The sequence below is a fragment of the Dermacentor variabilis genome, chromosome 1, assembly GCF_050947875.1.
Source record: "Dermacentor variabilis isolate Ectoservices chromosome 1, ASM5094787v1, whole genome shotgun sequence".
Taxonomy (NCBI): Eukaryota; Metazoa; Arthropoda; class Arachnida; order Ixodida; family Ixodidae; genus Dermacentor; species Dermacentor variabilis.
In genome coordinates, this window is record NC_134568.1 from 166,802,110 (window position 1) to 166,817,314 (window position 15,205).

At 44.7% G+C, this 15,205-nt stretch overlaps 2 protein-coding genes across 4 annotated transcripts in view; both read right to left on the minus strand.

Annotated features, from left to right (window-relative positions):
* LOC142587847 (ornithine decarboxylase 1-like) overlaps window positions 1-9,162 on the minus strand; it is a 49,859-nt gene extending 40,697 nt beyond the window's left edge. The window contains exons 1-2 of one of the 2 annotated variants that reach the window (XM_075699153.1): window positions 9,024-9,162; window positions 2,200-2,289 (exon numbers count right to left, since the gene is read on the minus strand). In XM_075699153.1, the coding sequence (XP_075555268.1) occupies window positions 2,200-2,283 (84 nt within the window). In that variant the 5' untranslated portion in view covers window positions 2,284-2,289; window positions 9,024-9,162. Of the gene's footprint in view, window positions 1-2,199; window positions 2,290-2,379; window positions 3,279-9,023 lie in introns of those variants that run through there. The other variant, XM_075699144.1, reaches the window with a different exon arrangement.
* Window positions 9,163-12,931: 3,769 nt separating this feature from the next.
* LOC142587856 (ornithine decarboxylase-like) overlaps window positions 12,932-15,205 on the minus strand; it is a 32,036-nt gene continuing 29,762 nt past the window's right edge. For both annotated transcript variants that reach the window (XM_075699165.1, XM_075699175.1), the window contains one exon: window positions 12,932-13,950. In XM_075699165.1, coding sequence (XP_075555280.1) covers window positions 13,624-13,950 — 327 coding nt within the window. In that variant the 3' untranslated portion in view covers window positions 12,932-13,623. The remainder of the gene's footprint in view (window positions 13,951-15,205) is intronic.

Consider the following 15,205-nt stretch of genomic DNA (forward strand, 5'->3'; position numbering starts at 1 on the left):
ACCGCTATAATTTCTCACATTTGTACTACAATAAAAACCACGTAAATATTTTATTTTTAAGTAAATACGTTTTATTTACGAGTAGTTTTCCCTTCTTCATCACTGGCCGCGTATGAGATTATTGAAAAATTTCTAAAATCCTTTAAATTGCTAACTCTTTTAAGGCGTTTCTTTTTACCTACGTACATGTAAGAATATTTTCGCACAAGACCCCCACCACTGACAGAAACGAACGCTCCTGTCTACTTCACGTGACAGGACACCCCACTGTTTTATTGCTGCGTCAACAAATATAAAGAAAAGGACATCATCAGACGCACGTAAGACTGTTTACGTGTGACAATGCGAAAGCATTATAGTCCCTTTGGTGAACTTTTTTATTTTATATACTCATTTTATACACTCATGGCGTGACGTCACCTCCTCACAATTGGGTGAGTCGTCACGTGCCGAATGACACACACACTAGGTCCCAAATTTCGTCAGCCAGATGGCTGCGACGTGACGTGTTCAATGAGGCACGCCCTAGGCACGCCTTTATTCACCGGGAACTGTGGGGCCACCGTGGCATCGGGGAAGCGTGCTCGTCTCGCACCCCGGATCCCCGGATTCGATTACCGCCCAGACCACAATGTAGGGAATTTTCTATCAAAGCCATCAATTTGCTTTGTTTACAGGAACCTCCTTGAGAAATTTGAAGTCAATCCGAGCATTTTTTGACGTGTCGTCTTTGTGCCGTCGACAATTTTTTGTACCACCGCTCGGCCACTACGCCTACGCCATCGAATTTTCCCGTAATGTGGCATGTAATGCTTCCGCATTAAAAACGCAACTGGCTATGGCACTTCGATATATCCAAATTGGCGTTGCGCTGGGGCGCTGTAACGTAAAGCTATTCCAAACTTTTCTATTCCAATTCTGCGATCAGCCCTCCGCGATTGGTCAAAACCTCTCTTGGACCAGCCCCACTGCGCCCGTATGTCATCCGACGTCACGAAAACCGCGATAGCTCCCAATCTGAGAAGACGTGTACCCACTGATTGTGCATGATTCGACCGAAGAAAAGAAAAATAATTATTGCTGATTTGACGCTTTTCGCCGTTAACCCTTTGCTGTTGACCACTTCACCTGTCTGTCACTCGACGTCGCAAAACCGCAAAAACTCATTGAATCGAAGTGACGTGTACGCGTTAAAGATGCATTAATACGCCGAACAGAACTGGATTCTTTTTCTGAGTAGCCGGAGACTGTCCCGTTCCAAAACGAATAGAAGATGGCTGCCGCCGGTCGCTCAGGCGCTGACCACTCGCATCTGCCGGAGAGCATGGGTTTATTAGCGTATAGCGAAACTTTTTGCGCGGCCCTATAACAATAGCGAGCCCTTTCGCCATGTATACGACTTCGCTCTGCCAACTCGTCTTTGCTGAGGATCAACTTTGGCGGCCTTTTTAACTGTCCGTTGCACGCTGCCGCGATTTTAGACAAGCCACCGCAAGCCAAGTAAGGGCAAACGGACCAATCATAGGCACCGACACCTCCCTCTTCATTCGGTTATCTATATTCAATGCGTTAGCTCGGCCCCATCGAAACCCTCTGCGCTTAAGCATGCTACTATCGCCTCTTGTCAGCCAATTAGACAAGAAGAGCCTATCAATGTAGCCAATGTTATTCGTTTCAAAAGCAAACAAAAGTGACCTCCTATAAACCAGGAGAGCATTTGATTGGGCTGTTCAGGCAACGCTGCGGGCCACCGCCCGATTCTTGCGTCGGCGCTTGCGTAAATTTAACGTCACGAGATTGGAATAAAACAGATTGGAATAGTTTTACGTTGGTGCCGCCCCAGGTTCAGTCGCTGTGGCAGTATACTGACAAGTGATATTAAAATTACAAAATAAGTAGAGAAGAATCATGCGAGTAACTAATGTATATTTGCAAGCTCAGTGAGGCTAAAATCCTCCCAATTTGAGCATTAATTTAAAAAAAATGCATCAAAGGGTGTGCCATCTTGAGGCAGCAGACATATTTTACTTGCACAGGGCACAAGGAAAAAGAAACGATACGTTGTCTTTTAGGTTACGTTGTTCTCTTTGGTCCTTTATTTTTGACGTGTTTTGGACTTAATGGATAAAATAATGGATATAATATATCGATCAAGATAGCTTCTTTTGAAACAGAAACAAATACCTATTAGAAACGTACCTTCTGCTCAATTACTATTCGCGCAACATCCGCGACATCCTCGTCCACAAACAGCGATGGAATTCCACTTCCTACCTTGCGCATCTCCACCTGCAGACAGAAAGAAATTTAGATACAACATTTTTATAGCTGAAAGACTGAAAACAGCCAATGACCTATAAAGTGAACTTGATTACTTACGAGCAACTCAAGGCACAGCACTCGTTGGCGAGCTTCGGAAGTTCGAATGGTTCCACGAAAGTTCAAAGCCATCGAGAAGCTCTTATAGATAGACGAACGCCCAAAGGGCAATCGTGTCGTTGCTTATCTTATCAAAGCACTCTTCCTCGGACTGCCTTTCCTGTGAGTTTTTGGGGTCAATCTGGCACTGGTGAAGATTTACACAATGACTGGTTCCCCACTCAGGTGAAGAAGGTAACACTGAAAACCCATTTCCAGAACCTTGAGAGCAACGGCTTGCATTAGCTAAATAAGGATTTCTTGAGGGCAGCCTGCTCCTATTAGAAAGAGCTCTAATGACCACCCGGAGTATACATCAAAGACTCTCATGTCTTGAGCTACGACACGTTCTTGCCCATGGACTGGCGTCCGCTGCGCGTCCCGCGCCATGAGCGCCCTTTGAACCTTTTTGAGAAACGCAAGGTCTCGATGAGATACGTTAGATTGAGTGAATGTTGAATGTTGTGGTGTATTTTGTGTAGGCTGTGAGTCTGTTACGTGCGTCTTGCGTGTAATTTCATTTCTGATCATTCTCGAGCAGCATGCTAGGCATGCCGCACGGTAAACCTCTCCATGACTCCCCCCTCTCTCGTGAGGGCACTTGGTAGTGCATAAATAATGCAAATAACTGTATTCTCTTCTTCTGTAATGGAGCTGGGGCACTGATGATTCATGCGGAGAGTCAGGAATATCGGGCGCCGTTTTCTTCAGCAATTACTAAATTTCACAGCAAAGGAAGGATACAGCGCAAACGTGCCGAACCAGAGTTCTCTCAAAAGCGCAGAATAACTAGCCGCAGTAGCTTCGTTTTCACTAGAAATGTTAGTGTTACGGTTGCTAGCCTCTATTAACAAGCCTGACGTAAATACAAACCGAGGGCTCTTAAAATAGTTTTTGATCTTTTTTTTGGTGGGGGCGGATCTCTTGAAGCACACGTGCTTTCTGTAACATTTCGTCGTATGCCGATTCTAGAACAGCCGCGTTACACAAAAGCATGTGAGTAAATTTCCATATACTTCAGAATCAAATGCGCCTTCTTTTCTATTATAAGCTTTTGTTGAATTGTGCTAGACAAGAATTCTAGAATCATTTCAGCTTTTGTTTGCGAAGCGGACCATGCAAAACGCGTCGCTTGCACAGGAGGCTGTCTTATTCAAGGAAGAATGGCGCAAACGAATAGCGACGCGGTAGTAAACACCTGTCGCCGCTGTTCGTCCTTGAGTATTGATTGCCAATGCGGCCAACAGTCAGTACTTCTGCAAGGCGCATAACATTCACCTTTTTATAGACAATGTAAGGAAAGCAATCTCTTGGTACATGCGTTTAACGAAGATAGAAGGGGCTGCGGAAGGGTATACTGTTCCGAAGTTTCCGTTCCAGCTCAGCGGAATCAAAAGAAGTATTGTAAAAAAATCAAGACCCATTCCACTCTGTGAAGGTGGTTGACCAGCAAAGCTGTTTATTAGATGACACGGAGGTGACACATAATTTTGAACAAAGGTACGAACTCATTTATTGTCTTGATGGGTGGTCATCGTGACGAAAGGTACGCACACTCGTCTATTGTCTCGATCGGTGGTCATTATTTCAGTCGCAACTGCAACCACATTCTTTGATAATCGATGCACGCATCCCGCTGGATGGTCGGTTGGGGCGGATTGCTATGGCATCGGAAAAGATCTGTCTGCAACACGGAACGCGTAAACAGCTCCCTTTTCGGTTCTGACACATCCACATTGAAATCACCGACAACGACCGCAGGGGTAGTGATATCGCTGCCATCCACATCGAAATCAGCGACAACGACTACAGGGGTAGTGTCATCGCAGCTAATTCACGCAAAGTGAGCAGCCACGAACCTTACGGGACTATGAGTTATTGCATTTTTTCCTTGCTTACGGGGGTATGAGCCATTTCTCACGGGGGTATGAGCAATTGATGATGACAGTTTTTGACATGCTGTTCTGTATGTTGTATGCATGATTAGAAAGAATTTAATCACTGTTCGCTTCACTTTGCTGAGTGCTTGTAGCCTCTGCCTTACGGGGGTATGAGCCATTGCATTTTTGCTCGCTTAGGGGAGGGAGTATGAATGCTTACAGGGGTATGAGCCATCGATGGTGATAGTCTTTGTTCACGGAAAACAAAAGTGCATGGGACCCTAGCCATATAGAGCTTCGTTGTAAAAACACAGGGGCATTTGGTAAAGGTCGTTGTTCATGGCAGCTCAAGTTCCCGCTTCCCGCGGAGTTGACAAACTGCACTGCGTATCTCTACGCTTCAAACCAAAATGACAGTAGTCTACCCTGCATGGTGACCAGTATTCCTGCAAAATTGCGTGTCTTGATGTATGAGTATATACGTGGTGCTCATCGCCTGTATAGACACCCTGATGTCTGGTGACAAACATTACACCTAGCGCAGCTCTGTGACAGACATGCTTATTTTTACCACTGAGATGCTGAATAAATAGAAAAAAAGTTAAAATAATTAGGTGCTTCAGTATATATAACCGTGGTATACATGTAAAACTTATTCACAAATGATATTTCACTTTCTGCTGCAATGCTGCTCTTTACCCGGAGAGAGTGATTTTATTTATACAACGATAACTATTGTGGACTTCTAGCTGACTTAGGTAAGTCAAAAGTAGAGGTTTCCATCATCGTTATTTTAGAGCGCAGTTCTTAGGCGCCCTTTCCTGGGTTGAGCGTTGGCGTCCCTCGGCGTAACTACGCGGACGTGGTCGTGCCACTGCTCGCGCGTTCGTCGTCGTCTTCTTCCATAGCTGGCTCCGATGCATCTCAACATGCGAGCGTTCCCATACTGCCCCTCCCTCTGCAAAGGCGCTGATGGCACTGGCCCACTGCCAGTCGGTGCGGTGATTTCGGACTCAAATTCTTTGCTTCATTATACCACGAAATGAAAACACGTATCGAGCTGCGCTCAAATTTCGTATTAGGAAGTATCGTAATCGTCGGGCACTTTTTCGTACCATTCTGCACAGTTTTCTTTCTTTTTTTGAGGTAAAGGCACAGCGCTTCCCACCACAGTGTGTATAAGTTGGCACCGGTACAAAAGTGACTACGGCGGAACCACACCTGTTGATAGGAAAAGCTCGTTGACATACTCTTTACGCGTCATTAACGTTCACTCACTCAGAGGCATTAGAGAGTATGTCTAGGGCTATAGTGTTCTGCACGTTTCCTTCAGTCAAAGTCTTTGATATGCGATGCATGAGGAGAGGAAGCACTAAGCGCCGATAACGTCTATTTTGTGTAGGTAGACGAATATTCGAAGTTTCGAGTAGGAATCGAATATTACACACTAACTATTCGTATTCGAAAATGAACAATTTCGCATTTTAGTATACTCAAACTAGCCAAATATTTCATAAGAACAGACTGATAACATCTGATCCCTGTTTTCCGTCTGCTAAACAAAGCATTGCAAATTATGAGACGTGAAACAACGACAAAATTTTTCGAAGCAGTTGGAAAACAAAATGGGTAAAGCAATGTTTGTTGGCTGTTTCACGGCGGAAACTTATACCTGACAACCTGTAATTTTTGCTAGCTTGTAACCTATCATTTAGTGTTCCAGTCTTATCTTTCACGCCACAACCTGTGATGCTTTCCTTGCAACGGGCCATTTAACATGTGTCTACGGTACGCAAGTCCTTCTGCAGTTTTTAAAGGCGAAAGCCTTTCTAGGCTCGTGGTGAAGTTTGTGTCAGCAGACCTGATTGCCGGAGCGTCCGCCGAAGCGTCATCACGCCAATGAAGACCGATTAAAGACAGATTAAAGAATGAAAAATGATTGATAGTGACAGTTAGTGAATGATAACGTTATAACAGTTATAACAGTGATTGGTAAAGGTTAATAATGACTATTAATGACTAATAATGACTAATAATGATTTGTAATGACTACGATATGGGCAATATGTCTAACTATGACTAGTAAAGAGCAGTAATGACTAAAATGACTACTAATGACTTGTAATGACTACTAATGACTACGAAATTACCAATATGTTTAACGACGGCTTGTAAGGACCTCAACTGATTACAAATAACTAAAATGCTTAATAGTGAGCAGTAGTGACTAATAATGACTGAAATGACTTGTAATGACTAGTAATGATTATGAAATGACCAATATGTCTAACGACAACTTATAACGGCTGATTAGAAATGACTAAAAATACTTAGTAATGACCAGTAATGACTAATAATTACTGAAATGATTTGTAATTACTACTAATGACTATGAAATTACCAATATGTCTAACGACAAAGTGTAACGACTACAATTGATTAGAAATGACTAATAATGACTGAAATGACTTGTAATGACTACTGATGACTACGATATGACCAACATTTTTAACAACGGCTTGTAATGACCACAATTGATTAAAAATGACTAAAATGCTTAGTAGTGAGCAGTAATGACTAAAAGAAAGAAGAGAAAGAGAAGAGGCAAAGAGAAAGAGGAGAATGATAAGAGGAGGAAGAGCACGCTTTCGCCGATCACCTATTAAGAGAGATCTTAAGAGACCCTGTAATTTTTATTTTCTTTTTCCACAATTTCTCATCTTTTCCCGGTAACCACTTATTTGGTGTTCTTGGAAAGCTACTCACAAAGCAGCTATTCAATTTTCGAAGCTTGTTCGAAACAAGGCTCAGAATATGTAGAGAGGTTATTCTTTCAATTTTTTTGAATGAGTAATATTGATTTTAAATGTGAAGCTTTGTCACAGATTGTTAGCCGAATTTCTTCCTTTGGGAGTATATGTGCGTGTACCTAAATATACCTAAATAAATATTCCTGTGGTAAATAGATGCCTCTACCTTTGACTATTCGATATGTTATTCTGATTTAGGTACTTTTCATACGTATTCATTTGTATTCTAAGAGATTGATATTCGCCTACCTTTACTGTCTTATTTTACTTGTATTTTTTCTGTGACCTTCCCCGTTATGGCGTCAGGTCAATTGTTGGCACACACACACACACACACACACACACACACACACACACACACACACACACACACACACACACACACACACACACACACACACACACACACACACACACACACACACATATATGCGTGTGTGTGTGTGTGTGTGTGTGTGTGTGTGTGTGTGTGTGTGTGTCTGTCTGTGTCCGTAAGCTGCGGTCGACAAAAAAAGTTTATATTGCAGCGCCAATCTCGTGTTTACTTTCGTTTCCTACGGCATCCACATTTTGGTTTAGAGTGCGTCCTATCCGCGATATAGATGGCGAGAGGGTTTATAGGGGAGGTTTTCTTCAACGAAGTGCGATTTTAGGGATATACTGCCACTGTCGCAATTCACCATGATTCACTTTCATTCGCTTTGGGTCTGTTTGGAAGGTGGTCCAGTGCTCTCTAAATTACGGTGACAGTTGACAGTGGCGTAAATAGCACCCCGACTGAGCTCTCTCGCTTTCTAGTTTTACTCTTTTATTACACCTGTGCTTACTCAAGCGCAATGGCAGTGTGCTCAGAAGCACCTGCCTGGGTACGAACGAGCACAAGGTCACGAGTAAGGTTGGAGAAAACAGCTCGAGAGCTTTCAGAATTCATCTATCGCAGTTATAAGGTGAAGTGATGTACGAAGCACGAAACCAAAATTGTGGCACCGGATCGGCGTGCAAAAAGGAAAAGATCACCGACGATTACGATGCTCCCTCATAGGAAATTTGAGTGCATCTCTAAACGTGTTTTCATTTGGCGCAGAGAATCTGTCTCGTGCGCCACATTGCACAAGAAGCGAAGTATGGCGCGACTGCCTCACTAATCGGGAGATCGCGAGAGGCAGCGAGCGGGTGCCGCGTGGGCGTGATTCACAGCAGCCGCCGTAGATAGACTCCCCTTATGCAGCGTTTTGTTTCCCTATATGGTATCGGTCGACGCACTCGCTGCATGTCATCGGTGAACAGACAACGGCGCGTTACTCTGGCGTCATCTCGTAGCGGACGTAACCGCAGAGCCCGTCTTGCGCGGCACTACGCTTTGCTTCTTGCTCTTTCGCAATACCCTCCTCCTCCGCTTTCCTCCTCGCGTTCTCCGCTATCACCTTATTTCATTCCCCGCTGCGCTCTGCATTCGGTCTTTCATCCTTCGCTTTGCTCGTTGGGGTTACGCCGATGGAGAACAAACGAAAGAACAAACAAAAAATATAGAACAGGATTGCGAAGTACAACCTTTTTTGATCCAATCCATAAAACGGAGCGGCCCATGAAGTACCAGGAAAAAAAATTATGGCGATTCTGGGGACATGCTGGAGCCTATCTGCAGTGAATGTTTAATGAAGCTATTATTTAAATGCTATGCCTATGAGGGCGAATCAGACACTTCTGTTTATTTTCATCCTACAGCGCGTAATATCATGTGATATTTATGTTTATACACCGCAGAGGCAGCAATTTTACTTTCATGTAAAGTTGATGTTGGTGCACAAAACCATTCACGAGCTATTTCAAAATGCAGTCATCAAATCATGTACGCGTACATTTTGAGACGTCTGCACAGCAAAATCACGAGGAGGAATAAATGAATGATACTCGCCGAGGGAAGAGTGATGATGACAGGTGCACGCACAAAGAAGGCAAAGAAATCTTCGTTTCAGATACAAAACAAAGAAGCTGTTTTCTACAAATGGACTGCCTGTTTGACTAGCTACTGCTGTACCCACTTACAAGAAGAATGGAAACTGTTGTGCCTTTCTTCTACTTCAGCTTAGAGGGAGCCACTATCCTGTATTGCACCTTAGCCGCTCGAAGTGGCCATGAAATCAAGGACCCACCGTACTCACTCCTTGAGTGTTTTGCATACGCTGCTTGGAGATAGTGTGAGTGCGCCTGACACGTGCAGGCCTACTTGATTTAGAAGGGAACCGATATAAGCAAAGTTACTAGAACTAACTGATTCCGTCTGAAGAAGGGGGTGGGGCCAAAATCAAAACCACTCAGACCAGAACCAAGTTCTTTGGGAGCCACACGGGCCACACATTATTGGGAAACGTTGCATCTTTATTTTGCTGAAGGACAGTCTGCGCTTGGCGCATTCGTTGATGTTCTCAGCACGTCCTGCAATGCCACATGAGTCGTAGAAGACTGAAGGCAGGTCTTGTTCAGAGCAATCAAAGAGCATAACTGCTAAGAGACCTAAGTGAGACGCTGGTTTTGGAGCAGCTTTAGCTATGTTGACGTATATGTGCTTCATTAAGGTTCTTTTCATTCCTCGGGGCGTTGGTACTTATCGCATAGTACAGAAGTTTGCTTAAACAGGCTGTAGTCAGCTTGGCCAACGAAGGCAACGAAGCGCGTGCATGTGTTACAAAGAGTTTGCGGAAGTGGTTTTATTTCGCTTCCGACTTTTATGTAAGCGTTCAGTACACGTACCACACGAAATCTTGCTGTCTTTACTCACCTCTCGCGTACTAAAATAACTACGGTGAAGAGATCTTCTGTCCCAGCTTATCGTCATTCATCGTCAGCTTTCAAACCAGCTTGGCGTTAAAAAAACTGGCCGTTCATCTTTTGTGCGCCACATTTTTCTTGTGGATCCGGATGTATGCTATTATTGTTGACGTCCTCACACTACGGATCTCTTCTGGCCATTCTACAGCGTAATGTGCATATGTGTGATTTTCACGGTGACTCTCCGTCTGCCTTATCTTCCTGGCGTTTGGGTGTGTGTCGCTATACAATCACAGTTCTTCACACATTACATCACAGTTAATTCATTACAGTGCGTTACATTTTTATACATGGGTCCCTACAACCGTAAACTATTCCCCATATGTTTTTATTCCAATCTCCTGACGTCAAGTTTACGTAATCGCCGACGCAAGCATTGGGCGGTCACGGGCAGAATTGGTTGAACAGCTTAATGAAGCGCCCTCCTCGTTTATTAGAGTTTAGCTTTGCTTGCTTTCAAAGCCAACAGCAATGCCTTCCTTGACAGGTTTCAAATGCGTAAGCATTTCTATGCCTACCCAACGAGGAAAAACGTCCGTCCGTCGGTCCGTCACGGAAGACGATCGCTTTCGAGATAAGGCCTGCAGCAGCGAGCGAATTGACCTTCGCACTGTCTCTCGTTTCAACACGAAATAAGCGGCGAGAACACAGCGTGCACGAATCTATCAGCACTCGCTGCACTCTATCCCTATCGCAGGTCGCTTTCGAGATAGAGGGGCGCGGGGCAGCACCATACGCCGCCGCCGCCGGAGTACGGTGCGTCGCGGCTGGTAAGGGTTCAACGGGGATGGATAATGCGCTAAAGAGCGATAACGGCTTACAATGGTCGGAACGTCATCAGCGCACCTGGCGCCACCATCTGTAGTAGTTTGCTTGCCTCATCAATTCACCTTACGCGGCCGTCCACAGCAGTTGGTGTCGCCGTAGCGCTGTCGTTTATAGTGGTCGGATCAATTCTCATAACATTGATAATGACACCGGGCTGCGTGGAGGCGAGCAACAGGAACAACGCTTACGCATACTTAGAGAAATCCGAAAACAGTTTCTGCGACAATTTTTCTTATCTAATTGGCAGAGAAGAGGGGAGTAGCACGCAGTAGTGGAGAGGGTTTCAATGGGGCCTTGCTAGCGCAGTGGAAGTAGATACGCGGACGAGGAGGGTGGTACCGGCGTCTGGGAAAAACTCACTTCCCCTTGCTTAGCTTGCCGTGGCTGGTTGAAAATTGCGGCGGTGTGAAACGGAAGGGTAAAGTTATCGCTGAAAGGGATCCCCAGCAAAGAAGAGTTGGCAGAGCGATGTCCTATACGTGCCGAAAGGGCTCGGTAACGTTATGCTGCCACGCAAGAAGTTTTGTCCGCAAACAAGTCCGTGCCCCCCGGCAGCTCCGAGTAGCGCAGCCAGTACCAGAGCGATCGGTGGGCAGCCATCTTTATTTGTTTCGGAATGGGCCAGTCTCCGGTTATTCTTTAAAAAATTAAGCTTTGTTCGGCGTATTAATGGATCTCTATTGCGCAAGCTTCACTTTGATGTGGTGAGTTTTCGTGGGTTTGTGACGTCGCGTTACAGACAGGGGAAGTGGGTGCAGCCCGAAAACTTTGGGCCCATTTCTGAGGGCTAATGGCCAAAAAGGAGTAGAATCAAAAATAATTATTTTTCGTTTGTTCAGTCCAATCAAGAATAATCAGTGTGTACACATCACATCAGACGGGAAGTTTTCGCGGTTTTTATGATAGACAGGTGAAGGGGGTGTGGCCGGAAAAATTTCTGATCTATCATGGAGGGTTGACTGCAGCAATGGAACAGGAACAGTTTTGAATAGCTTTACGTCATAGCGCCCATGCGCTACTACGTTCGGGACACTTGGCTTAGCACTTTTACCATCAATTAGACATTTATCACATATATAATGGACGGACTAAATAAACTGAGTATGCGATGACATACTTAGATTGCGACGATTGCCGTGTCTCGTCAACTGCACGCCCGTACGCCATGGGCGATCTTGCACATTCTCATTTATCGAAGTGACGTTTCTGTACTTCGCATATATTACAAGCTTGCGATTTCATTCACAATGTCAAGCGCTCAACACACATGTAGTTTTCTATTATAGAAACCTGCAAAGGGAGGAAAGTCCACCTATCATGTTATAAAGAAATGCGTGGCCGATGGTGGGATCCAACCTCTGTCTTTAAGCAGTACAGCCCAACGCCCTAGTCATCAGGCCACAATCGCACTCATGCTTCTCCCTGGCCAAAGTAGCTCGTTGAGATGTCGTGCGCGTGCGTTACATGCCAGTTTTTCTAATTATTCCCTCGTGACAGTTATTACTTTGAGACGCCTTGTTAGACTGACTGCCTCGGGATCGGCAGATATTTTCCGTTTGATACCTTCAAGGTTAGTGAACTTCACGTACGATGCTAACGCATAAAAATAAAGAAAAGAAACGAAAACGAAGAGAAGAAGATAAGACAACGGCGTCTGCGTATACTAATATTTCTCAAAATTTAATAATGCCTATTTCGCAGTTTGGTTGTAAAGGATTTTCAAGAATTTCAGTGGGAAATTTGTGCCTGGCAGTTCCACATACCGGTACGTCGGTAGTGCCATTTTCTTTCAGCAGAAATTTTGGCTCTACGAATTCGCAATTGCTAGTATGTCTCCTAAGTGTTTCATATGCGTGTCATATTTTTTCTTCAGGAAATTCAGTTCGGCCATATGTAATAATAATATTTGGGGTTTTACGTGCCAAAACCACTTTCTGATTATGAGGCACGCCGTAGTGGAGGACTCCGGAAATTTTGACCACCTGGGGTTCTATAACGTGCACCTAAATCTAAGCACACGGGTGTTTTCGCATTTCGCCCCCATCGAAATGCGGCCGCCGTGGCCGGGATTCGATCCCGCGACCTCGTGCTCAGCAGCCCAACAGCATAGCCACTGAGCAACCACGGCGGGTTCGGCCATATGTAATTGACATGAAGACAACGACGAAAAGGTCACAGTTTTATTGCTCAACGGAAGCGACAGGGAAAATCAGAGCTCATTGTTGGAAAAGGAAATAACGTTTCAGGCACTATAAATCCAGAAGAAACTGTAGAACGGGCACAATACCTCTCAGCATAGAATTATTTTGAGAATCTGCCACACCAGGGGCTGTATTTTTTGCACCAAGCATGCAAAATACTTGATTGGGGTAACAAGACAATAAATATAGTGCATCGCATACTGATGATACTGGATATATAAATTTTCAGATTCTAGCTTCAGGACTCTGGAAGGTTGGGCAAAATGGTTTTCGATTACGCGCGGAGTCGTAGAAACGTTTTCGCACAGCTTCTGTCAGAATAAAGATAGCGATAAATGGGTGCGAATAAACAACTGCTTATATACATTAGGAGCTAACACCGACTGGTAATTTCGATGTGTTACTACACGGGGGCTCTGGTCTAGAGTTTTGGCATAAAGGAAAGTTAATAACAATGTATTCCGTTTACAACAAATCTCACTGACCATATCATGTTTTTTTATACTCTAGACTATACGTGTTGGTAACGCTTAAGGTAAATAACTGACGGAGTACGCTGCTACAATATTGAACATTCCGAAACGTCCGCTTAGCAGTGTATTAAGTATGGGGCTGGCAAGAAGGTCAGCTCATCGAGTTTTACAGGCGTGAAGCTAGCTAAGCCTTGTGTGAAAGACTGTTTCGCATGCGGTGCCACTTGACGGCCTGTTGCAAGTGGCCGTAGCCAGATCGGACCACCATGGCGTCGATGGTGCGACGAAGTTGAGGAGCGATCTTCGCCGTGGAGATGTAGTGCACTTCTGGCATGGGAAAGCCGTTGAAACCACAGGCTAGCACTAGCGTGTAGGCGCCCATGTTATCCATTAGCAGCCACTCTTCCACGGATACTTTGAAGAATGGCACCTTGCTCAAAATGCAGTCCATGGGATTGCAGGTGGCGCCCCACAGAGTGGTGAGCACGTCTGGAGGCCTCTCATAGGGTGGCTGAAACGCATGGATTGCAGAAATTCGAAGGCCAGTTCAGTTAACAAGACCATGGAAGGAAAGAGCGCCTATAGTAGACATACATACAAGGCAGCAGCAAAACGTAAGAGCTGTGACGGCTAAAAAGAGAGGTTGTTTGACGTGATGCCTTTCCGCAACACAGGAGGTTGTTTTTGTTACGTGCATTCAGAAAGCAGTGGCTATTCTGTATAAAATTTTCTTCCTCATTAGCACTTATGTCTTACTTCTCAGCTTCTTGTGCTCGATTCTTCCGCAGTTATGGCAATATTTGATGCCTGTGTTTATAACGCATAACACAAAACGATGAAACAACTATCCCGAACTTCAGCATTCAATAGCTCAAGTATCCGATATATTGGCTTAAGGAGGTACATCCTTTGTCAAAAATATATGCGCCGCGCAACCTGCGACCGCGAACCTGACTACAGGCTTTTTCGGAGAGTTCCTGGGGTCTGTCATTTGTTCCGACGCCTTTGAGAATGAAGCCAACGCTCGTACTCACCACCTATAGGTTTCGCGCATCGGCAGCGCAACGGGAACCACACCACACAGACGAATGACATGTGGTGAAAACGCAGAGCATCCCGTATACTTTCGACAAAGGCGGTACGTTAACTTAGCTTGGCGGACTTTGAAAGAAAATTGGCAGGTCATCGCAAGTCTTTAGCGTTCGGATAATTAGCGCCGCTTCTTGTCGTCCAGCCGGACAGGGGCAACTTTGCCAGCCGCCACAAAGAGCGCGCGCACAAGACCGTGGGAGGCCAGAGAACTTCTTTCTCACTCGTTCTTTTTATTCCTTAGTCCTTTGGCAACTTCAAATTGTGATGAAAAATAATGCGGTTTTCTCTTCGCATAGAATATATGTTCATATCAAGCATTCAGTGCAACCCGTAACCTTTCACATTGGTGCGCACAGTGATAGGTGGGTTATTGAGATGTTAATAGCGTAGAATGTTTTATTTTGGAGCACTTTCGATCAACATTATATCAACTATGATCTTTTACCATCTACTGGTCGGTGGGGGCTTCCGGCATCACACTTAATTGTAGCCTTCTTGGGCGTTAGAATGGCCATGGAGGAGCCTTACTGTCAATGATAGGAACGTGGCACAAGACTCAGTCTACATTCATAAACACTGTTTTAATATTTTGATTTCTTCAAGTCGGTTAGCGTAGCTAAAGCAGGAGCATAAATAAACTAGAATTATGAGTTTTGCAGAGCACCAATGTGACC